Source organism: Fusarium tjaetaba (genome assembly GCF_013396195.1).
Source record: "Fusarium tjaetaba strain NRRL 66243 chromosome Unknown NRRL66243_c0000070, whole genome shotgun sequence".
NCBI lineage: Eukaryota > Fungi > Ascomycota > Sordariomycetes > Hypocreales > Nectriaceae > Fusarium > Fusarium tjaetaba.
In genome coordinates this window covers 61036-83926 of record NW_023501266.1, presented here as the reverse complement: position 1 = coordinate 83926, position 22891 = coordinate 61036, and the positions used below count along the sequence as shown (strand labels likewise).

Below are 22891 nucleotides of genomic sequence, written 5' to 3'. Positions count from 1 at the left end.
CATTTTTCTCACCCAAGCTTTAGTAATTCCATCAAAACAGACCCTAAATCCATGGCGGACCAGACTACAGAGTGGGGGCCTGGGAAAACACCGCAGGGTAGAGCCCGTCTCCCCTCGAGCAGACCACGCGAAAAGCCGCAGCTTTCATGCAACCTGTGTAGAAGGAGAAAGTACGTATGCAATGCGCTTTGCCGTCTCTCTTTTCCGTTCCTCTCCGCTTTGACCCTCCCCCACGTGCTGACGTTTTCTGCCCTGTTTTTGTAAGACTACGATGTGACCGCCAAAGACCCTGCAGTAGCTGTGTGCAACGAGAGCTTGGGCTGTCGTGCACGTACGCTTCTGACAGAGTCGCAGGAGGCGATGCGGCACACCAGCCTCGTGTAACCACACAGGATCGCATCCGCCACCTTGAGAGTCTTGTTTTCGATCTGATGCAGCAGTCCTCCGTCAGCCAGGGCCATCACGGAGGAGGAACGCCTTGCTCCCCCGTCGGAAGTACCCGTTCCCCCGTGGACACGGCTGTCGCTGCTACACCCGCTGATGATTACGGGAGCATGCAGTCGCGAGGGGCGAACTACGTGGGGAGTTCGCACTGGGCTGCTGTTCTCGACGGGATTGCCGAGCTCAAAGATCATTTCGATAGCGAGGAGGAGGCGGCGCATCCTGATGTGCATGGGGTTGAGTCGCCTGCCGCGGAGATGACTGGCCCGCAGCTGTTCTACGGCTGCCCCAAGCCCGCTAGCAAGGACGAGATACTGGCGTCGATCTTAACCCTAAGCCGCCCGGTAGTAGACCGATTGGTCTCACGTTATTTTAACTCGTTCGAAATGTCTCCCGGTTAGTCATGTCATACAGCTTTGGCTATATCGTGCAACCACGCATGCTGACACCCCGCGCCCAGCCGTGCTACACAGCGTGGAATTCCTCAAGGAGGTACGGAAACACAACCCTAGGACCTTATTCAGATTGACTAATCCATTTGAGCATTAGTACGAAGACTTCTGGAATGATCCATCTGCAGTGTCGCCCCTCTGGTTGGGCCTTTTGTTCACAATCATGTGCTTGGCAACCCAATTCGAAAAGTTCCGCCTCGACCCTGGCGTACAATCCCCCGCGGCTCTTTCAATGGAGAGAGATCTTCAGAAGATGGCGGATACGTACAGGCTACGGATTGGCCAATGCCTTGTTCTTGGCAACTACACCAAAGGCGGGCCATACGTGCTGGAGACGCTTATGCTGTACATAGCCGCTGAGGTGTTTTCGAGCACAGATGCGAAGATCGACATTTGGATCCTAATGGGGAACACGGTTCAGATTGCCTTACATATGGTAAGCTCAGGGTCTCTTTGAGCTTATTCCCGGGCTAACGCGCCCCTAGGGCTATCATCGAGATCCGAAGCATTTCAAGGGCATGTCATTCTTTGCCACGGAAATGCGGAGAAGGGTCTGGGCGACTCTGGTCGAGATGGATCTTGGTCTTTCTGCTCAGATGGGGCTACCAAGAATGATCAAGCAGTGGCAGACTGATACACGGGAGCCGTCAAATCTCCAAGACAATGACTTTGACAAGACAACTATTGGAATGCCCCCGTCGAGGCCAGACACAGAATTAACCCCCATTCTCTACCGTCTTGTCAAAGCAAGATTGACGACAACGGTCGGATATATATGGGACTTTGCGGCTGATGTCCGACCGTACACATACACTGAGGTGGAGAGAATGGATAGCAGACTAGATGAGGCACGCAAGTCGATCCCAGACTGTCTCAAGTGGCATTCCTTCGCCCGCTGCATCACAGACTCTCCGCAGAACATCATGCAAAAGGTCGTTCTGGAAACCTTGTTCTACCGCGCAAAGATCGTTCTCCACCGAAAGTTCATGTTTGGTCCCCCAGCAAACTCTGCTGATTCCAAACGTATCGTCTTGGAGTCAGCACTCAAGCTTCTAGACTACCAGCACATGCTGCAAGAAGAAACACAACCTTTTTGTCAGCTTTACCAAGAAAGATGGAGAGTCTCTTCATTAGTTAACCACGATTTTCTCCTCGCTACATCCGTGTTACTGTTTTATCTGCAGAGCACGAAACGCGAGGGCATGCAGGTTTCTGAGTCAGCGGCGATGGATGAAACCATCCTGGTGTCCCTCAGAAGATCTTACGACATCTGGTTACAGTCAAGCAATTCATCCAAAGAAGCGAGGAAAGTTGTGAAAGCATTGGCTGTAGTCCTCGGAGTCAATAATACCTCAGATGCAGATTCAGGGTTCGACTCGAGCATGTCGTTCGGCGTTCCTTCGGGCTATGCCTCTTCGAGCATCAAAGATTATCAGCCAGGCAAGTCATACACCAGAGAGGAAGTGTTGAAGCTGACATGTGGGGCAATAGAGATTCCATCAGGTCTCGGCTCACAGTTTCCAATGCTTGATGGCACGATGATGCCGAACTGGGCCACGTTTGCGTATGATTTACTGGCTGCGCCGATGGCTACCCCGAGTAATCAGTGGCAAGCAATGGATGGTAAGTCAACCTTGAGAGTCCCACATACTTTCAGGGTTTAATAATTAGATCCGTAGAGACGGTAGATGCAATGGGGTCTCTGACATGGCCATGGAACTTGTAATGACATGCATTGGGTGAGAGGGTGGATAAAATGACATTGGCAAGCAGAATTGGCTTGGAAATAGGCATTTTCGCGGTATTACCGTGATACTCCGCAGGTTGTTGAGGTGCTCACATCCTTTTTGAGGCCAATCACTGCGACCCAAGACATTGAGTGGCAGCTTGGAGGCGCCTGGTTCGTCGTATACGAAAATTCATAGCGAATTCGACCCCTGTAACCTGAGTCTTCTGGCTGAACTCGTGAATGCGGGCCGTCCCGAAACGGCCGATGACGAAAAAGGTCATGACCTGTCAGCGGAAAAGCATCCTGACACCCCACGCATCACTCACCGAGAGCGGAAATGATGAACGAATGATTAACGTTATAGAGTAAGCGGGAACACGTTCATTATGTGACGACTTATTTGTTAAAGTGTCACGAACAATGAACAGACCCGCCTGCAGGTGATGAAATGTAGAGCACAGCCTGGATGGACAGGGGGCCTATCACAATGGATCATCTTATCTGCGGCGCAGTTTCTTGTACGTAGTAAGCGAACAGAAGATTCCGGAGCCGAAGTGTCTTATGTATCCGAGTTGAGCTTCTGGGGGAATGTTTCGAGAATAGAGTCGCTCCGGCTTTCGCGGACGGAAAGTAAACTAAACTTACCATTAGCGGCGGCAGATCGAGGTACCCGTAAGAACTAAGCCACCGAATGCCAACAGGGGTACGAATCCACGTCGTGTCACTGGTTGTCTTGGCAGTACAACCTCGACGACAGAGTGCGGCTGCCGTAAGCTTCTTGGCGTGCAGATTGCGGGATAATACTGAGCTCACACGAGAAGCACATAGCGCCATCTGAGATGCTAGGTCCCGGATTACCCGTGGGATTATCCCATTGGACCGGGGCGGCTTCCGCCGTAAACAAGGTTATGGAGGGGTCTAAGCGAACAATTTTATTCTCAACGTATCGAGACACATTAATCGAGGGCAATCCTTTGCAGAATCAACACATTTTGGATCGTTTAGTGTTGTACAAAAGGTATTTAACCGATGGTGCACTGACAGGTGGATCAGTAACTCACTGTCAAGAGGTCTGAGCAACCAGCCTGCGAATAGACGAATAGACGGGCTGAGACATTGGTCGGACCAACGTACATATTGTTTCACCCTGCTTTGTAGAATATGATATCAGCCCAACGTTGTATCTTTACATAAACACGCGGCGGCAATTATGTATTCCGATATGTCAGCCCAACAACTGCAACCCCGTCAGCCTGCAATCAAGGTTTATGTCGCATCAAAATTAAGCATGTTTGTATCCTTAAATCTGCAGCGCTCGGCTACTGCACCCTTCCCCCCGTCAGGATTGCCATCCGCGCTCTGCCGTCATAGCAAATGGCCTGAGGTCTTTAGAATGCTGACCACCATTCTCGCAACATGACCGCATGCATAAACCTTGCCTCGCATCCTTCTCAAGACGGAAAATCGTAAAGCTGTGAGCAGTTTCTCAGCAACAAGAAGCAAGGATTAATTGAGAGACATACAGGCAAAAAGTGCCTCTCTTCTGGACAATTATATAGGGAGATTCCCGTACGGGCCAGAAAGCTGCTGCCGTTACACTGATCGGTACCAGTGACGTTTGCACTGTGACTATTCTCCTCTTTGTCCCCATGCTTAGGCCTTCCTGCAACATCAAGTTTTTTTGACAGCACACAACATAATTCTCCACGCCCAACCCGACACTTTGGTTAAGCATAACATATCATAGCACACAACATGTCCACGCGGAACAGCCAATCTATCCGGTCTAGCTGCGACCGATGTCGCTCCCACAAACTCAAATGCACTGTTTCCCCAGAGGACTCACGCTCAGGGCCCCATAGATGCACAAGATGTATCAGGGCACAGGTGACATGCGTTTTTGGCCCGCGGAGCCAATCAAAGCGCACTGCCAGTAAGAGCAAGCCCGACAAGTCCAAGCCTGACAGCGAGCCACCGCACAAGAGTTCACCGCCTGTCTGCTCGTCGTCTCTTGCTGGGATGAACCTGGCTTCGCCTGGGGCTTGGACCCCGTGGATCGACGAGCTTGCATGCCAGGAAACTGAGGAGCCGCTTGCTATTGACATCGGCACGACAGGTGATGGCTCAAGCATGAGTGATGGTGACTTCTGGGCGGATCTGGGGATGAGTCAAGGGTTAAATATGCTGGACCTTGCGCCGTCTGGTATGCCGACAAACACTTATCACGCGCAGTATCCGTCTGCTTTTGATCACATTGCTCCAGCTGTTGCTGAGGCTGGGCACTTGATGGACATATCGGAGTCTTCGGAGCACACTCCGCCACACGCCATTGTGCAACTGTCAAATCTCGTAACAAAGATCCACGAGACCTCAAAGTCGCTAGAAGAATCCCCGTGGTCCAATGTTCCCGACGCAAAGCAGCTGCAAAACTACCCAATTGGCCGTGTATTGAACCTATCTCAGGACTTCTGCGCCATCCTTAGCTGTATTTGGGGCACAAGTTCCATCTCCTCCGACGCTCATTCGTCAGGAAACGGGAGTTCTCCAATCCCGTCGGCAGAGATGCTTGACTACGCCGAAGTGCTATCATCTATCAAAATGAACGGTTCCCCCAGACCCGCTTCCGTCGGCATGCCAACGATGCTGCTCGTTCTAAGCTGCTACACATCCCTCATCAAGCTGTACAGCCTGGTGTTTGCCCACTTCCAGAACCACCTCACTCACCTCCCTGAGACACCGTCTCCGTACCCTTCCCAGGCAGCACTGGCCTCTCATAGGTGGGGCTTGCAGCTCGGAGAACTGCCCTCCGCGGACGACACGTGCACCAAGATTTGCACGGCCGTTCAGGTCCTGCTCGATGCGTTCCAGTCCGTGGAAGACGCTGTTGGTCTTCCGCGGTCCATCAGTGTGGTGAAGCAGAGGGCATGTGATGTCGAGGGTATGGACTTTAGTGCTGAGCTGGGGAGGACGTCGCTTTGGACGGATTACATGGTGCACTTTGTTTTTAGGTCGACTGTGGTCATGGCTGATACCGAGGAGTGTGAGGAGATGCGGGAGTTATCCATCAAGGTTAGATCGCTCAAGGCGTTGATACGTGAGAAGATGAATCTTTAACAGTACGGAGAAACAGGGCATGGGAGGATCATACACTTACGGCAAAGGGCTTTATAGAGTAGAGATCTAGGATGCATACTACAAACTTTGAACTCACGGATTTCAGAAGAGACCACTGACGACATTCATGATCATGGGTTACTGGGAGTACCACGTTACGGCCCTCTTGTGCTAACGTTGCATTTAAAGTATCGTCGCATCACAATGTTACTTTTTTATTTCATTACAGAGACTCTCGTGATCCATAAATCTAAGCCTTTCAGTCTATGTAGATCTTGGCCATATCTCACCAAAAACTCACATGTTGCTCGAGGACGGATCTATACTCATCATCTCCCGGCTTTCTCTAGTCATCTCACTATCATACAACAATGATTTTCGCAGAATCGGTTTAAGCTACTAGAGATAATCTGTTATGGGACTCTATAGAGCCATAATAAGATGCATTGTAAAATCCTCATAAGAAACACTCAACACTCGAGACTCGTGCCTTAGAACCCTCTAACGCGAACTTATATTAAGTTTCTTTTCATCATCTAAGATAGAGGAAGAATTACTCAAGTCTATGTCCATAGTCTTCTCATGTGCATATATAAAGTAGGAGCCTTTTTGTCGTCATTTCGCAGGTCATTATTCTGCCGTGCTAAGAAGCGACAGTGACCTGGCCGTGTCAAGTGAATGGTGAATTTGTGGATCTGATCTAGACATACCCGTAGAAACACGATAAAGAGTACATATTATCTATTTCTTCCGTCAAAGGGTCTATATCATCCCTTCCTCGTGCCAAATTTAGCCTCATCTAAATTTGACGTTCTGAGGCTGAATTGTCGCTGGGGGCTTATCGTCACTGCCGGCTCACTCACATCGTTAGTCTCTCAATGCCCGCAGCCACTTCTTCGTTTCGGAGAATTGATAACGAGTAGACTTGCGTCACCAAGGCGGAGTTGCAACTGCCAAGAAAACGTCCTTCGTGCCGATTGGGCTTTCGGCTCTCGATGCCACGTCTTACATACATACAGCCCTACCAAAATCACCGAAAAAGCCCGATTAGCGCACCGAAAGATATGAACTGAAGAGACTCTCTCTCTCTCTCAAAGTAAGTGGTATACTCGTAGGGTTATACTTTTCTATGATCTAATATTGCAGTACTTATGATATTAAGACAAAGTGTAGGCGTAGGGTGATATGAGAAGAAATGGACGTGTCATGTTAAAACTAGAGCTATCTCGTGTAATTCAAGTGTCCATTTGGAACACAAGTTTCTTTCCGGAAATCCTCTTTTCCCTGATATCTTCAATCCCGCGAAGGACTTCAGGAAGTCCTCCCTGCTTCACTACTATCGGATGAGGTCGTATCGACCCTTTATCAAGCAGCTCCCGTAGAACCGCCGTCCAGTAAACACCAAATTCCCCCATCTCAGCACTAGCAGGTCTCCAATGAGGCTCCGGCCAACGAATCTCCTTGCCCAACATCTGCGGCCCCATGATCCAGTCTGGCTTGACAACCTTGCGCGTACGCGCCACAGCTTCAGAGTAAGGCTCCAGAGCAGTGTATCTACCACCAGCGCGACCAATGGCCTGGTAGCAGAACTGCATGCTTGACGTGGTAGAGATGCAATCTAGCGCATACTTGATCTTGTTCTTGGTATGCTTTCTGATGTCCGCTGTGCAGTTGGGATCTTGGTAGTCAAAGACAGCGCTGGCGCCGTATGACTTGACGAGGTCAAAGTTGCGGGGCGAGCATGTTGCGATGGGTTCAAAGCCTGCTAGCTTGACGAGCTGGACTGCCGCAGTGCCCGTGGCTGAAGAACCGCCGTAGACCAGGACAGGTATGGGCTCCGTGGTCGGCTTAAGAGGAGTGCCGGGTAGACCGAGACTCTTGAACAAGGCCAGGCCGGTAGTCATGAAGCTGATGCCCAGCGACGCACCCTCTTCAAAGCTGAGATGAGGCGGAATCTTGAGCAGAATCCACTCCACGGAGGCAGTATACTCGGCAAAAGCACCAACATGAGGGTTCAGCGGGTTCATACCCATTGCAGCAGTACAAACGCGATCTCCGACGTTGATATCGCACTTTGTAGCTTCAGGGCCGACTATTTCTACGACGCCTGCAAAGTCGAAGCCTGCGACTGCACCTGGCGTGACGTATGGCCCGATCATCTTTGTATCAACGGGGTTCACTGACAGAGCTTTTGTCTTGATCAGGACTGAGTCCCCTGTGATGTCAGGGATCGGCTCTGTCTGGGAAAGACGAATGGTCCCATCTGGGGTGCCGACCAAGGCGCTTTGCAGTCGTTGACCCATGATGATGAATTAGGTGATGAGAGGGAATGATGAATTGTAGAGTTGGGGGACTGTGAAGATTGCTTGACTTGATATGACGAAGACGCAAAAGGAATGTATTTGTCATGTCTGGCAATGGAACTGATTTCGTAACTAGAACCCCGACACGTTTCGGCGAGCGGTGCAATATCGCGACATACCGAAAAAGTCCGACGAGACATTGGACGGCATATTCAACGATCTCGGAGTTTCTGGACATGGAAAAAAACGGGCAATTCTACTCCGTGTCAAATCATCCACAGTCAGTTTGTCCATCGGGATTAGAGATGGACGAGTGCTTTTTCGAGTTCGCATTGTTTATGTATTAAACAGCGTTAGCAGGGCAGCCCCGAACAATTTACTTAGATGCAGCAGGGAGTGGAACGACAGAAAGGAACGCAACAATTAATATACTATATATGGTGATTGTGGAAAGGCGTATACTATTACATAGGTACGGAGTGCCTACTTATTGAGACCATCTTCTGATGCCGAAGTAAGTATGTAATTCTGAGCATGATCGTTAGTCCTACCCTGGACTAAGCACTCTTGCGATAGGACCCCCACTTGCTTGGCAACGCGACGCGAGTCATCCAAGTCAATTAAGCACGGCTAAATGACTCCCCTCTAACCAGCCAAGATCTCGGCATATAAATCACAGCGGCTAAATTGATCAACACTGCATTCAACCCTGTCATTTCCAACAAAAATAGCCTATAGCAACTCAAATTTCTAGCTCAACTGACATTGACCTCCCGTCCCAACACCCAAGAAGGCCTCCTCATCTGCACCTCCAATAACCGACTCGACAAACCCGGTATTACCCGTCCCCTCTGGCCCAGGCGCACTCGTAGGATAATTCCAGAAGATACGCTCATGATCAACCTGAAACATCCACCGCTGGCCCCCTGTTCCCTTTGCAACGAATTCAACTATATACCCGATATTCTTGTCGCGATACGCACCTGTGACTACATTCTCAGAGGATGCGTCGTAGCGCTTGCTGAGAATCAAAGAGTCTTGAGAGAAATCCTGCTCTTCGTAGGTGAGGACTTGGTTAGCTGCGCATATGAGCTTGCCGTCGCGGTACAGTCTTGCCATTGTGTATGGCTTGCAGCCGCTCTCGCGATCAGAAAAGATGCGCATTATCTGCATTGCGTAGGGACCGACTTGGGCACGGAGATAGTATGACTCAGTCATGAAGTGGGCCCAGGAGTATAGTGTCCAGACACGATCCATGCCGCCGTTTGCAGATGGGCCGAGGATGAATTGCTCAGAAGTTGCACTGTCCTGGGAGAAGAGAGTGAGGTCTGCTTTGACAGAAGCTCTCCCCATGGGGCGGACGTAGGGTACATGCGGTCCCACATGAGGGTTGGTGTCAAGACCTGAATCTCCCGGTAGAGCCTCAAGCTGCATGGTACCTTCTACAACGCCAGGCACAGAAAAAGCCAAGACAGTCAAGGAATAGTCTCTGGTCACAGAGAAAGAGACTTTACTTCCAGTAGCTGCATCTTCCCACAGAGCAGAGATATGGCCATCTTCAGAAGTGACCATTGACTCTGGGAGGTACAGATCACGGTGCCAGGTATGTCCATCAGGCCAGACAGTGAAGATCTGAACTTTGAAGCCGCCGTGCTTTAGGCCCTCGGCACTTCTGTTGATGCCGATAGATATGGCAGACTGGTCATCTCTGGAGACACCGTCAAAGTACCAGAGCTCCCAGCCCGTTTGAGAGATTGCATCGACGAACTTGGGGAAAACATTGCCTGAGCCTGGGATGTATGGTGAAGGGGTGACTGCTTCCGTGGAGATTGAAGTCTCGATATCGAGACGAGATATGAGCTTCTCAGACATTTTGGGCAAAAGAAGGTGTATTGTGAATAAGCGTGAGTTGAGGATGACAGATGTGAAGGATGAAGGTTAAGCCACTAGAAGGCAATAAAGATCGGATTCTTGAGACTGTACAATTCATTGACCGTCCCAGTCGATTTCTAAGCAATATCAGTCAGACTACTCCGTGTTCGGTCGCCGACCAAGCAAACCGAAAAAGTCCGGCCAACTTGCGATGCTTACATCGCATATTGGCCTGCTACTCCGCTACCGAAATTGTCCGAGCAGGATTCGTTCGACCTTCCCAACAGAGGAATTATGTTGATTCAGAACAGTTGTACCACCAATCAATAGAGATACTGTTACCATGAAACCAAGTAACAGGGCTCGTTGTTGCGCAGTTGAACCGACCTCGGGGAGCAAGAACACATCGGATCTCATGATAGGTTTCAAGTCGAAGTTGGCAAAATGTAAGCGAGATATTTTGTCATCTAGGATCAAGGCCCCGAGCACCTTTTGTCTCCTAGACCGAATAACACCGGCATCAGCATCGTGAGCCGATGTGCTTCTGATATAAGGAACAGCACTTCGCTCTGTCCTACTCAAAAGCTCAAGCACAAACTCAACTGGTCAATTGCTCGATCAATCTCAACATTGCACACAGCGACCCATCATCGTCTCTCACCACCTTCAAAATCCCTTCCACCATGTCTGACAACGAGCCAATTGCCATCATCGGCAGCGCATGCCGCTTCCCAGGAGATTCCTCCTCCCCCTCCAAACTCTGGGATCTCCTCAAAGCTCCCCGCGATCTGCTCACCAAGGTCCCCTCCAACCGCTACAACGCTGATGCCTTTTACCACGCTGACTCCAAGCACCACGGCACCACCAACGTGCGCCACTCGTACTTCCTCAACGAGGACCCTGCTAGCTTTGACAACAACTTCTTCAATATCCAACCTGGTGAGGCTGAGGCTATCGATCCCCAGCAGAGACTGCTCATGGAGGTTGTGTATCAGGGCCTCTGTGCTTCTGGTCAGACAATTGAAGGACTTCGTGGGTCGTCTACTTCTGTTTATGTTGGTGTCATGTGCGATGATTGGAACGGTATTCTCACGCGTGACTTGGAGGTGTTTCCGCAGTATGGTGCTACCGGTATGGCGAGGAGTATCATGTCGAATCGTATTTCGTACTTTTTCGACTGGCATGGTCCATCTATGACGATCGATACCGCTTGTTCGTCAAGTTTGGTAGCTGTTCATCAGGCTATCCAGACGCTGAGAAGTGGAGAGTCCGAAGTCGCGATTGCAGCTGGAGCCAATCTCATTCTCACCCCAGGTATGCCCTCCAAACCGATCAATACTCAACTTCAGGATGACTGATCAACTAGGCATGTATGTCGCTGAGAGCAAGCTATCCATGCTGTCCCCATCAGGTAGGTCCAAAATGTGGGATCAGGATGTAAATGGCTACGCCCGAGGAGAAGGCATCGCCGCTGTCGTGCTCAAGCCTCTCAGCGCCGCGATCCGCGACAACGACCACATCGACTGTGTCATCCGCGCCACGGGCGTCAATCAAGACGGCCGCACCCCAGGTCTCACCATGCCCAGCGCCACAGCCCAAGCAGACCTCATCCGCTGCACGTACGCCCGCGCTGGTCTTGACATCAACAAGCCCGAGGACCGGCCCCAGTTCTTCCATGCCCACGGTACAGGAACACCGGCTGGCGACCCCCGTGAGGCTGAAGCTATCTACCGGGCGTTCTACTCGGACGTCAAGGATGATAAGCTTTATGTGGGGTCGATCAAAACTGTGCTGGGGCATACGGAGGGTACGGCTGGGCTTGCGAGCTTGATTGGGACGGCGCTTGCTATTCAGAACAAGATTATTCCACCGAATATGCACTTTGATGTCCTGAATCCAAAGATCAAGCCGTTTTATGACAACTTGGAGGTTCCGACAAAGGCTATTGCATGGCCTGAAACGTATCAGGGTCAACCTCGACGAGCTAGCATCAACAGCTTTGGTGAGAACTACTCATCAAGGACTTTGTGTTTGTACTAATACATTATAGGTTTTGGTGGTACTAATGCTCATGCCATTATCGAGGCCTACGAACCCAGCACTACAGACAGCGTGCCTGGCCCACTGTTCAGCCCATTGACCTTTTCCGCCTCATCCGAGCCATCTCTACGATCTCTACTCTCCTCTTATTCAGAGTATCTCAAGTCAAACCCACAGCTATCTCTGAAAGACCTCGCATACACCCTTCAAACAAGACGCTCAACCCTTGCCTACCGCGTCGCCATCACGGCCTCCTCCACAGAAGACGCCTACACCCAGCTCGACGCCATCGAAAACGGCGAACAAGCCAGCACCATCGGAGTCCGCCAGGTCAGCAAGGCTTCACCGCAGATCATGGGTGTGTTCACAGGTCAGGGAGCGCAATGGCCACGAATGGGCGCGAGACTTATCGAAGAGTCTGCATTTGCATCAAAGCGACTTTCTGAGCTTGACGAGGCATTGTCGAGCCTTCCCAAGGACGACCGACCTTCTTGGACTCTGCGTGAGATGATCCTTGCGGACTCAAAGTCTTCGCGGATCGCTGAGGCTGCTATTTCCCAGCCTTTGTGCACTGCTGTGCAGGTTGTTTTGGTTGATCTTCTTCGACAGGCTGGTGTTGAGCTCTCCGGTGTTGTTGGCCATTCTTCTGGTTCGTGAACCCATCTCATTTCTTATGACAATTACTAACAGGAAGACCAGGTGAGATTGGAGCTGCTTATGCGGCTGGGCTACTTACAGCACGAGATGCCATCCGAGTCGCCTACTACAGAGGTCTCTACGCCAAGCTCGCTCAGTCCCCCAACGGTCGCAAAGGCGCCAGTAGGTAGCTACCCAACCTCCTCAAGATTCTCGTTAACATGATTTCCCAGTGATGGCAGTCGGAACTACCTTTGACGACGCATCAGAGTTGTGTGAACTCGATGCTTTCGAAGGCCGCATCCAAGTCGCCGCCAGAAACTCGTCATCCAGCATCACGCTCTCCGGTGACGAGGATGCTATCGTGGAAGCTATCGAGACCTTCAAAGATGAAGGCAAGTTCGCTCGTCAATTGAAGGTCGACACAGCCTATCACTCGGCTCATGTCCTGCCATGTGCTAAGCCATACCTCGACGCGATGGAGAGATGTCAAATCGAGAGCGCTACTCCTACTTCGACAAAATGGTACTCCAGTGTTCACGAAGGACAGGTCATGACTGCTGAGCTACTGACTCCGCAGTATTGGGTTGATAACATGACCAGCGCTGTTCTGTTCTCTCCTGCTGTTGAGAATGCTTGGCAGGAAGGCGGTCCGTATGATCTGGTCATCGAAGTTGGCCCTCATCCAGTACTCAAGACTCCCTGCCTCGACACTCTCGAAGACATGATTGGAGATCGACCTCCTTACTCTGGTGTCCTGGGTCGCGGCAAGGATGACATCCAGCAGTTCTCCAACGGTCTTGGCTTCATCTGGACTCAACTCGGTGCTGGATCGGTGACCTTTGAGCGCTTCGAGAAGGTCGCATCCGACTCCAAGACTGTCCCATGTTTCATCCATGACCTCCCCAACTATCCCTTCGATCATGCAAGACAGTTCATGTCCATGTCTAGGGTATCTGGCTGGTACAACAGTATGCGGGAAGCTCCTCATCCCATTCTAGGAAGACGATGCCATGATCGTGAGACATCAGACACGATTCATTGGCGCAACGTCCTGAATCCTAAGGAGATCCCTTGGCTGCACGGCCATCAGATCCAGGGTCAGATCATCTTCCCTGCTACTGGGTACATCTCGATGGCTGTTGAGGCCCTCAACATTGTCGCAGAGTCAAGTCTCGGGCTTGTCACCATTGAGGATCTTCGCGTCGGTCGAGCCCTTGCTTTCGGCGATGATGACGCAAGTGTCGAGTCAACCTTTGATCTGCGAATAATCAACCGCTCTGAGAAGGACATTGAAGCTGAGTTCTCATGCTACTCGGGCCATCCTCAGAATCATACGACAAGCATGGTTCTCAACGCAACAGCTCACATCAGGGCCTCGCTCTCTGCACCAACCCCTCACCAGCTCCCCAACATCAAAGTCGACGACTTTAATCTTCGTGAGGTTGAGGTTGAAAGGTTCTACGACTTCCTCGGCCGTCTGGGATATAACTACTCCTGGCCCTTCCACGGCACCACCAGCATCCGCCGAAAGGCAAACTATGCGACAGGTACTCTGGAAGACCAGTCTGGCTCAGAGTGGGAGGATCAGCTGCTTGTTCACCCTGGTATGCTAGATACTGCTCTCCAGACCACCTTCGTCGCACTTTGCTGTCCGGGTGATCAGCGCATGTGGGCTCTTCACCTGCCTACCAGCTTCCGCTCCATTGTCATCAACCCCTACTTCACCTCTGCCGGTGTCGGAAAGCAGAAGGGGTTCCAGTACCAGTCCGTCGCTATCGAGGAGACCAAGGCCGACAAGATCGTTGTTGAACTGGACCTGCTCTCTGAGGAGACTGGCGATACCTTCCTCCAGATCGAAGGCATGGAGATTGTACCTTTCTCGCCTGCTACTCCAGAGAACGATGCCGTGTTGTTCTCTCGCTTTGACTACAGACTTGCTAACCCTGATGGTGAGCTCACGGCTGCTGAGTATGTCTTCGAAGAGGAAGAAAAAAGGATAGCTCTTGACTCTGAGCGTATTGCCTTTTACTACCTCCGTCGACTGGTCGAGACTATTACTCCGGAGGAGAAGGCCAATACCCTTCCTCACTACCGATATCTTCTAGACTGGGCAGCGCATGTCGTCAGTCAGGTTAACAACGAAAAGAATCCTCACGTCCCCTCGAGTGCTCAGAAGGATACCCATGAAGAGATCAAAGAGCTTATCAAGAAGTAAGTATAGCGATAGTCTGAGGGCAGCCTTGGGCCAGAGAAACATAACTAATTACTCGACAGGCGTTATGAAGCTGTAGATGTTCGCCTTTCAGAGTCAGTCGGCGAGAATCTGCCTCAGGTCATTCGCGACAGCGGCAACATCCTTGAGTACATGACAAAGGATAACATGCTTGACGATGTTTACGAGGAAGGGTTTGGTCTTGATCTTGTGAACAAGTACATCGCGCACATGACAGCTCAGATCGCACACCGATACCCTCGCATGAACATCCTCGAGATTGGTACGAACAGCCCTTCCATACCCACTGTGTTCTTATACTAACATGACTCAGGTGCCGGAACTGGTGGTGTAACCCGAGAGATCCTCCCCCGTCTAGGCTCAGCCTTCTCAACATACACCTACACCGACGTCTCAGGCGGTTTCTTCGACACAGCCCAAGAACGCTTCAAAGACTACGCCGATCGAATGATCTTCAAAACCTTCGACATGAACATGAGCCCTGGCTCCCAGGGTTTTACTGAAGGGACATATGACCTCATTCTCGCTTCCAACGTTCTCCACGCTACTTCGGAGTTAGAGGACATGATGAAGCATGTGAGAAGTTTCCTCAAGCCTGGTGGTTTCCTCATCATTCTTGAGACCGTTAACAACGACTGTTTACGTGTTGGGCTACCTATGGGTGGTCTTCCTGGCTGGTGGCTTGGTGTAGACGATGGTCGAAGGTGGGGTCCTACTCTTACACTACCGCAGTGGGATTCTTTGCTTTGGAAGTGTGGGTTTGGTGGTATTGATACTACCACGCCGCCTGTTCACAAGATCCTTCCGGGGCATGTCTTCTGTGCTCAGGCTCTCGATGAGCGAGTAGAGATTCTTCGATCGCCCTTGAACTATCTCTCCGATCTTCCTGAGACCAAGTCTTCAGAGCTAGCAATCGTTGGCGGAGAGACCCTCAAGGTTCACAGGATCTGCGAGCAGATTTCTCGACGTCTCAGACCAAAGTACACCAACATCGCACGTTTCAAATCTATCGAGGAGCTTAACACCAATGGCCTTACAGACTCCTGCACCGTCCTGTCTCTCACTGAGCTCGACGAGCCAGTGTTTGCCAACATGACTTCTGCGAAGTTCGAGGCTCTGAGGACCTTGTGGAAGCAAGCCGGTAGCATCCTCTGGGTTACTTCTGGCGCTAGAGCTGAGAACCCTCACTCTTACATGACCACTGGGGTCGGTCGCTGTATGCGCTTCGAGTACCCCAACATCACTCTCCAAGCCCTCGACATCAAGACAGTAACCGACCGTACCCCCGAACTCATTGTAGACCATCTTCTGAGACTGGAGCTGTTGGATAAGTGGTCCAAGGAGCTTCGATCAGAGGAGCTGCTCTGGTCTTTGGAGCCTGAGATTTACATTGAGGATGACACGAGCATCATTCCACGACTGTATCCCTATGGCTCTGGAAACGCACGATACAACGCCGATCGCCGCAATGTCACCAAGGATGGGAACCTTGAGAATGATAAGATTGTGTTCTCTGAGAGTGAAGGCAAGTGGGAGGTACAGCATGCTTCTCCTCTTCATATCCCGGAGGAACTGCCATTCTCTGCCAAGATGAAGACCATTCGCATCACGCATTTCTCACCTGCTTCTGTCAGCGTTACTCCCGGTGTCAGCTTGATGGCTTGCGTTGGTATCGACACAGCCTCTGGCGAGCGAGTTCTCGCTGCCACCCACATCGCCGAGTCTCCTGTTTCTGTCCCAGTAGATTGGTGCATTCCCCTCGGGGAGCTCGATGCAGTTGATACGCTAGCCAACGTGTCTGCTTTCCTGATTGCCTCTAGCATCCTCAACCATGTGTCCGCCGAGGAGACTCTTGTCGCCCATGACGCTCCCTCTCATCTTGCTTCTGCCTTGGAAGTTCTCGCTCAGGAGTCTTCTGTTACTGTCTTCTTCACTACTTCTGATAATCATAACGCGAAGGGATGGCAGTACATCAACAGCCACCTGCCTGAGCGTGTCATCAAGGCACTTATGCCCAAGTCAGCTACCAGGTTCATCAACTTATCGCAGGACGTTAACGCGAAGGACACTGGTCTCGTCATCTCTTCATGCCTCCCTCGATACTGTGAGACCATCAACTCAGAGCGCCTCTTCGAGTCAGGCAAGGAGATTCGTAAGTCCGTCTCCAAGGAAGACGTCTCCATTGTGTTCAACCGAGCCTTTTACGAAGCCAAGTCGCTCTCAAGCACAGCTATTGACGCAAGCCTGATCTCTCTAAAGGACATATCAGGTGTCAGTGCAGCTGAAGTCCGCTTCGCTGTCGTCGACTGTACTGAGTCCTCCATCACGGCCTCTGTTCGTCCCATCGACGATGGGAGAATCTTCCAGGCTGACAAGACCTTCCTTCTCGTTGGTCTATCAGGTGAGCTTGGCCAATCGCTTTGCAAGTGGATGATCAAGCAAGGAGCTCGAAGCATTGTCCTTACCAGTCGTCGTCCCGACGTATCTCAACACTTCCTTGACGAAATGACTGCTATGGGCGCTAGAGTCACGGTTCTCCCTATGTAAGTGCCCCTCGAGCCACCATTCTAAACAATACTGACAAGACCAGGGACGTCACCGATCGCGACTCACTCCACACATGTGTCGACATCGTCAAGAAGACCCTCCCTCCTATCGCTGGTGTCGTCAACGGCGCCATGGTCCTTCGAGACGCGCTCTTCGACAAGATGTCCTACGAAGACTTCATGAAAGTTCTTAAACCCAAGGTTCTAGGCTCTCAGCTCCTCGACGAGATGTTCTACGACACACCCCTCGACTTCTTCATCTTCTTCTCCTCCACCACCGCCGTCATGGGCAACAGCGGTCAGAGCAACTACATCGCCGGTAACATGTTCATGAACGCCCTCGCAGCACAGCGCAAGAAACGCGGTGTTGCTGCTTCTTCCATTGACATCAGCTCCATCATCGGTCTAGGCTACGTCGAGAGAGCTGAGGATCTGAGTGAGGATACTTTTATCAAGATGGGCTACAGACCGATGTCGGAACAGGACCTGCAGAAGCTGTTTGCCGAGGCCATTGTTCTTGGAAGACCTGAGTGCGATGAGGTTTGTGAGCTTGTGACGGGTGTCACACCTATCTATGAGGATGCTCAGGCAGGTGATCAGTACTTGAAGGACGTCAAGTTTGGACATTTCCTTATGGAGCATTTGGATACGCAGGCTTATGCTGGAAAGACATCTACTGTGCCTGTGAGGGTACAGTTGTCTGATGTCAAGACCAGAGCTGACGCCGTGGCTATCATCAAAGGTATGTTTTCTCCACAAACTCTATTGATCAGTGCTAATGGTATAAGATTCGTTCATTGTTCGGCTTCGACGTGTGTTGGCTGTTGGGCCAGATGAGATCATCAACGAAAAGGTCACCCTTGTCGAACAAGGTGTTGACTCTTTGATGGCCGTCGAAATCCGCTCTTGGTTCATCAAAGAACTCGACGTTGACATTCCTGTCCTCAAGATCCTCGGTGGAATGTCCGTTCCCGACCTCATCGAAGAATCTCTCAACCTCATCTCCGACTCCATCCTCGACGTTTCCTCCCTCGAAGCAGGCAGCGCGACAACCATTCAACCCCCCAAGCCCACCCTTCAAACAACCCGCGTCACACCTCCAGAGAGCTCCCACAGCACAAGTGACGATAGCAAGCAGCAAACCGGCTCAGACTCCTCCCGCTCACCAATCGACACGCCCCTCACGTCAATGGAGAGCCAAGAACCTGCTAAAGCGGAAGACAGTACGGACAACTCCACTCCCCTAAAGACCTTTCCTAACGAGCTGTCCAGCATCATGTCCTACGGTCAAGCAGGCTTCTGGTTTCTAAACGATTACCTCGTCGACAAGAGGGCGTTCAACATGGCTGTCATGTTGAAGCTCACGGGCCAGATCCGCCTGCAGGCTCTGGAGAAGGCTGTGAATCTCGTTGCGGAACGGCATGAGATTTTGAGGACGAGGTTCTTTTGGGGTGATGATGGTGATGAGAGGACGCCTTTGCAGGGTATTAACCCTGCGGAACTTAAGTTGTCGACGAAGAAGGTCGTTGACGAGGGTGAAGCGGAGATGGAGTTGAAGAAGCTTCATGATGAGGAGTGGGATTTGAGTAGTGGTGAAGGAGTCAAAATCACTTTACTGTCGTTATCGGATAATGTTCATTTTCTTTTGTTGGGTATGCATCACATTTACATCGATGGATACAGCTTCAGTGTGTTCTTCAAGGACCTTGAAGTTGCTTACACAAAGCACACGCTCCCTTCTCTTCCAGTCGAGTCACAGTATCGATCCTTTGCACTTCAGCAACGACAGATGTATGCAAATGGGGATCTCGCAAAGTCCATTGAGTACTATCGACGAAACTTTCCCAAAGAGTTCACCCCTATTCAGCTTTTTCCCTTCGCTATCAGCTCTGCGAGACAGCTCGCCAACGAATATTCTCAACATTTCGCCAAGATTAGTATTAATACAGAACTAGCTACCAAGGTTCGACAACTCGCCCGCGTCAATCTCTCAACTTCATTCCATGTCTACCTTGCGGCCTTGGAGCTTCTTCTCTTCACACTCCTTCCTAACGCAGAAGAAGTCTTCATCGGTATCGCCGACGCCAATCGCGGCGATAAGAAGTTCATGGGCAGTCTCGGCTTCTTCCTAAACCTCCTCCCTCTACGCTTCCGCCGAAAGAGGCGCGGTACTCAACTCGGCTCCATCATCCAGACAGCTCGCGACACAGCATACGGAGCACTTCAGCACTCCCAGCTGCCCTTTGACGTTCTTCTTCGGGAACTAAACGTTCCGAGATCTGACAAGTACACGCCTATATTCCAGGTCTTCATGGACTATAGACAGGTTGTTCAGGAACGATCGTCGTGGGGAGGCTGCAAGCTCCATGGGGAGAAGTGGCATAATGCTGGGACGGGATATGACATTGCCTTGGAGGTTAACGAGAATATCACGAGTGATACTATTTTGGGTTTGAGACTTCAGAAGCAGCTTTACTCTGAGGAGCACACTGCGCTTCTACTTCGCTCGTACTTGAGTGTGTTGGAGTACATGGTCCAAGGGACTAACAAGGCTGCCGATGCTGCGCCAGCGTGGTCGAAGGATGATATACAGGTCGCTTTAGATGCCGGAAAGGGTAAGTCACTTCCATCTCCCAGCTCTTGGTGTAGAGTAGCAGGTACTGACCATTTTATTAGCACCTGACTTTCAACCAAAGTGGCAGTCAACCATCAGCCATCACCTTGACCAGATCATCCAGACCAACACTACCAAAGTCGCTCTCAAGGACGGTAATGGTGCCGTACTCACGTATGAGCAAATGGGCAAGCGCATCGACTCCATCGCCCAAGCACTCATCGACGCTGGAACTACTCAAGGCACAGTAGTCGGAGTCTTCCAAGAACCCTCCTCCGACTGGATCTGCTCCCTCCTCGCCATCTTCAAAGCTGGAGCAGTCTACGTTCCTCTCGATCTACGCAACTCCATTCCTCGTTTGACTAGCATCGTCAAAGCCTCTCGGCCTTCGGTCATCATCACGGATCATACCACTGATGACAAGGTTGAGCTCATTGGCGCCAAGTTCATTACCCAGCTTCGACTATCCAATGTGGTGGATCAGGAGTTCAAAGAGCCGAACCGTGCAAAAGTTGGATCTCTCGCTGTTATTCTCTTCACTAGCGGCTCTACAGGTGAGCCCAAGGGTCTCATGATGACACATACCAATCTCATGTCCTACGCCGAAGTCTCAAGCAAGACTTTCTCCAAACCGGATGAGAATCTCGTGGTACTTCAGCAGAGTCCCTTCAGTTTCGACTTTTCACTTGATCAGACCGTGGCTGCTTTGGCGAATGGTGGATGCCTCTGCATCGTACCAGCAAGCAAGAGAGGCGATCCCGATGAGATCAGCAAGATCATGATCAGAGAGGGTGTTACATACACTACTGCTACACCTTCTGAGTATGATCTGTGGCTCAGATACAGTACCAGTACCCTACGACAATGCACTTCGTGGAAATATGCTTTTTCTGGCGGCGAAGCGATGAGCCACAAACTTGCCCGCGAGTTTGGAACGTTGAACCTAAAGAATCTTCACGTCTTCAATGGCTATGGACCAGCTGAGACGACAATCCTCTCCCATCGCATTGACCTCAAGTACACAGACCCTGATCTTCCAGATCCCCTTCCAGCAGGTTACCCCATGCCTGGCTTCTCCGTCTGCATCGTCGATGAGAAGATGCGCCCTGTTCCTCTTGGTGTCCAGGGTGAGATTGTCCTCGGTGGCCCATGTATCGTCTCTGGCTATCTCAACATGCCTGACTCCACCAAAGACAAGTTCTTGCCGGACAGTTTCTTCGGAACTGGTGGAAAGGTATATCGCAGTGGAGATCGTGGGCGTCTGTGTCATGACGGTTTGCTGTTCTGTGATGGTCGCCTTGAAGGCAGCAACATGATCAAGCTTCGAGGGTTCCGAGTCGAGTTAGATGAAGTGGAAAAGACTATCATCAGTCACTCGGCTGGCGCACTCTCTCACGCAGTAGTTACCCTGCGAGGCACTGAGGAGGGTCGCTACCTCGCAGCCCATGTTGTCTTTGCTCCCGAATTCCCAGAGCATAATCGAGAAAGCATCATGAAAGCCCTCCTTCAAACCCTTCCTCTCCCTCCCTACATGCGCCCTTCCGTCTTCCAGATCCTTTCCGACATTCCACGAACCGCCCATCTCAAGATCGACATAAAGGCCATTCAAGAAATGCCCGTCCAGATCTCCGCCTCCCACGACTCTGGAGCTCTAACTTTCGCTGAACGAACACTGAGTGAGCTTTGGCGTCGAGTCTTGCCTCTTGATCCTGGGTCTCTTACCCCAGAGTCTGACTTCTTCCTCATTGGAGGGAACTCAATCCTTCTGGTGAAGCTGCAGGCGTTGCTGCGACAGACTTTCAAGACGGCGCCGAAGCTAGTTGCGCTTATGGGCGCTAGTACGCTCGGTGCAATGGCTGTTGTCCTTGAGAGCTGTGGATCTGTAGGTGTGATTGATTGGGACCGAGAGACCGTGCTTCCAGATGATCTTCAAAGGGATGCAGCGTTGCGTCCTGTGAACAAGATTACCGACATCACGGTCCTTCTTACTGGCTCCGCGGGTTACCTCGGTCGTCATCTCGTACCAGCCCTCGTCGAAGATCCTCGAGTTACTCGCATTCATTGCCTGGTACGCTCAGTGAACAACGAAAAGCTGAGTACGAGCTCAAGCAGCAAAGTCAGAGTTATCGAGAGCGACCTTTCGAAGCCCAACCTTGGCCTTTCCGACTCAACTTACTCTCGTCTTACTGAGGAAACAGATGTGATCATTCACTCTGCAGCCAATCGGTCTTTCTGGGACAGATACGAAGTTCTCAAACCAGATAACGTGGACTCCGTGAAAGAGTTGGTGAGGTTCGCCGCTTCTTCTGGCCGCTCGATACCAGTGCACTTCTTGTCATCTGGAGCTGTCAAGACGTATGAGGGAGATGATCAGACACCGCCGACTGATGGTAGCGATGGTTACGTGGCTACAAAGTGGGCTTCAGAGACATTGCTGCGAAACGCTACTAGTTCAATCGGCATTCCCGTCTACGCACACCGTCCGACCAAGAGCAACACGTCGCAACCAAAAGCAGATCAAGGCTCGATCGTCGAGGAACTCTTCAGCATCGTCAAGTCTCTCGGCGTCCGACCATCTTTCGAGGGTGTCACTGGCTCAGTAGATGTACTCCCTACCGATGTCATCGTCAATGACATCCAAGACGCTGTGCTAAGCTCGACTGCTGGGGGAGAAGGATACAACGTTGTGCAACATGAAGCACATCAACGCGCTTCCGTGGAGGATTTTGCAGCCGTTGTGCGCGCTGACGATAGTTTGAACAAGCTTCCTAGTATTTCCATTTTAGACTGGTTTGGCAAGGCGAAGAAGGCTGGTTTTTCTTATTTCCTTGCGTCTCAGAATTTGGTCATGGGTTCGGGTGAGGGTCACTTGGTTTCAAGGCGTTGAGGATGCTATTTCGACAATTTA

The 22891-nt window shown here is 51.1% G+C and overlaps 5 protein-coding genes across 5 annotated transcripts; 3 read left to right on the top strand and 2 right to left on the bottom strand.

Annotated features, from left to right (window-relative positions):
* Window positions 1-51: 51 nt before the first annotated feature.
* On the top strand, window positions 52-2619 carry FTJAE_3717 (transcriptional regulatory; the record flags this gene model as incomplete). Its single annotated transcript, XM_037350045.1, has 6 exons — window positions 52-170; window positions 347-837; window positions 902-933; window positions 991-1329; window positions 1379-2516; window positions 2573-2619. The coding sequence occupies 6 exons, from the start codon at window positions 52-54 to the stop codon at window positions 2617-2619; spliced, it is 2166 nt and encodes a 721-aa protein (XP_037209131.1).
* A 1758-nt stretch (window positions 2620-4377) lies between these two features.
* Window positions 4378-5736, top strand: FTJAE_3716 (Zn2Cys6 transcription factor; the record flags this gene model as incomplete). Its single annotated transcript, XM_037350044.1, has 1 exon — window positions 4378-5736. One exon carries the CDS (start codon window positions 4378-4380, stop codon window positions 5734-5736), a length of 1359 nt encoding a protein of 452 aa, XP_037209130.1.
* Window positions 5737-6971: 1235 nt separating this feature from the next.
* FTJAE_3715 (polyketide synthase enoylreductase) lies at window positions 6972-8039 on the bottom strand (the record flags this gene model as incomplete). Its single annotated transcript, XM_037350043.1, has 1 exon — window positions 6972-8039. The coding sequence occupies one exon, from the start codon at window positions 8037-8039 to the stop codon at window positions 6972-6974; it is 1068 nt and encodes a 355-aa protein (XP_037209129.1).
* A 750-nt stretch (window positions 8040-8789) lies between these two features.
* FTJAE_3714 (uncharacterized protein) lies at window positions 8790-9911 on the bottom strand (the record flags this gene model as incomplete). The annotated part of the gene is made up of 1 exon (XM_037350042.1): window positions 8790-9911. One exon carries the CDS (start codon window positions 9909-9911, stop codon window positions 8790-8792), a length of 1122 nt encoding a protein of 373 aa, XP_037209128.1.
* Window positions 9912-10594: 683 nt separating this feature from the next.
* Window positions 10595-22870, top strand: FTJAE_3713 (polyketide synthase; the record flags this gene model as incomplete). Its single annotated transcript, XM_037350041.1, has 10 exons — window positions 10595-11225; window positions 11278-11913; window positions 11962-12600; window positions 12651-12770; window positions 12821-14801; window positions 14865-15085; window positions 15137-17366; window positions 17414-18111; window positions 18158-19984; window positions 20046-22870. 10 exons carry the CDS (start codon window positions 10595-10597, stop codon window positions 22868-22870), a joined length of 11808 nt encoding a protein of 3935 aa, XP_037209127.1.
* Between the last annotated feature and the right edge of the window lie 21 nt (window positions 22871-22891).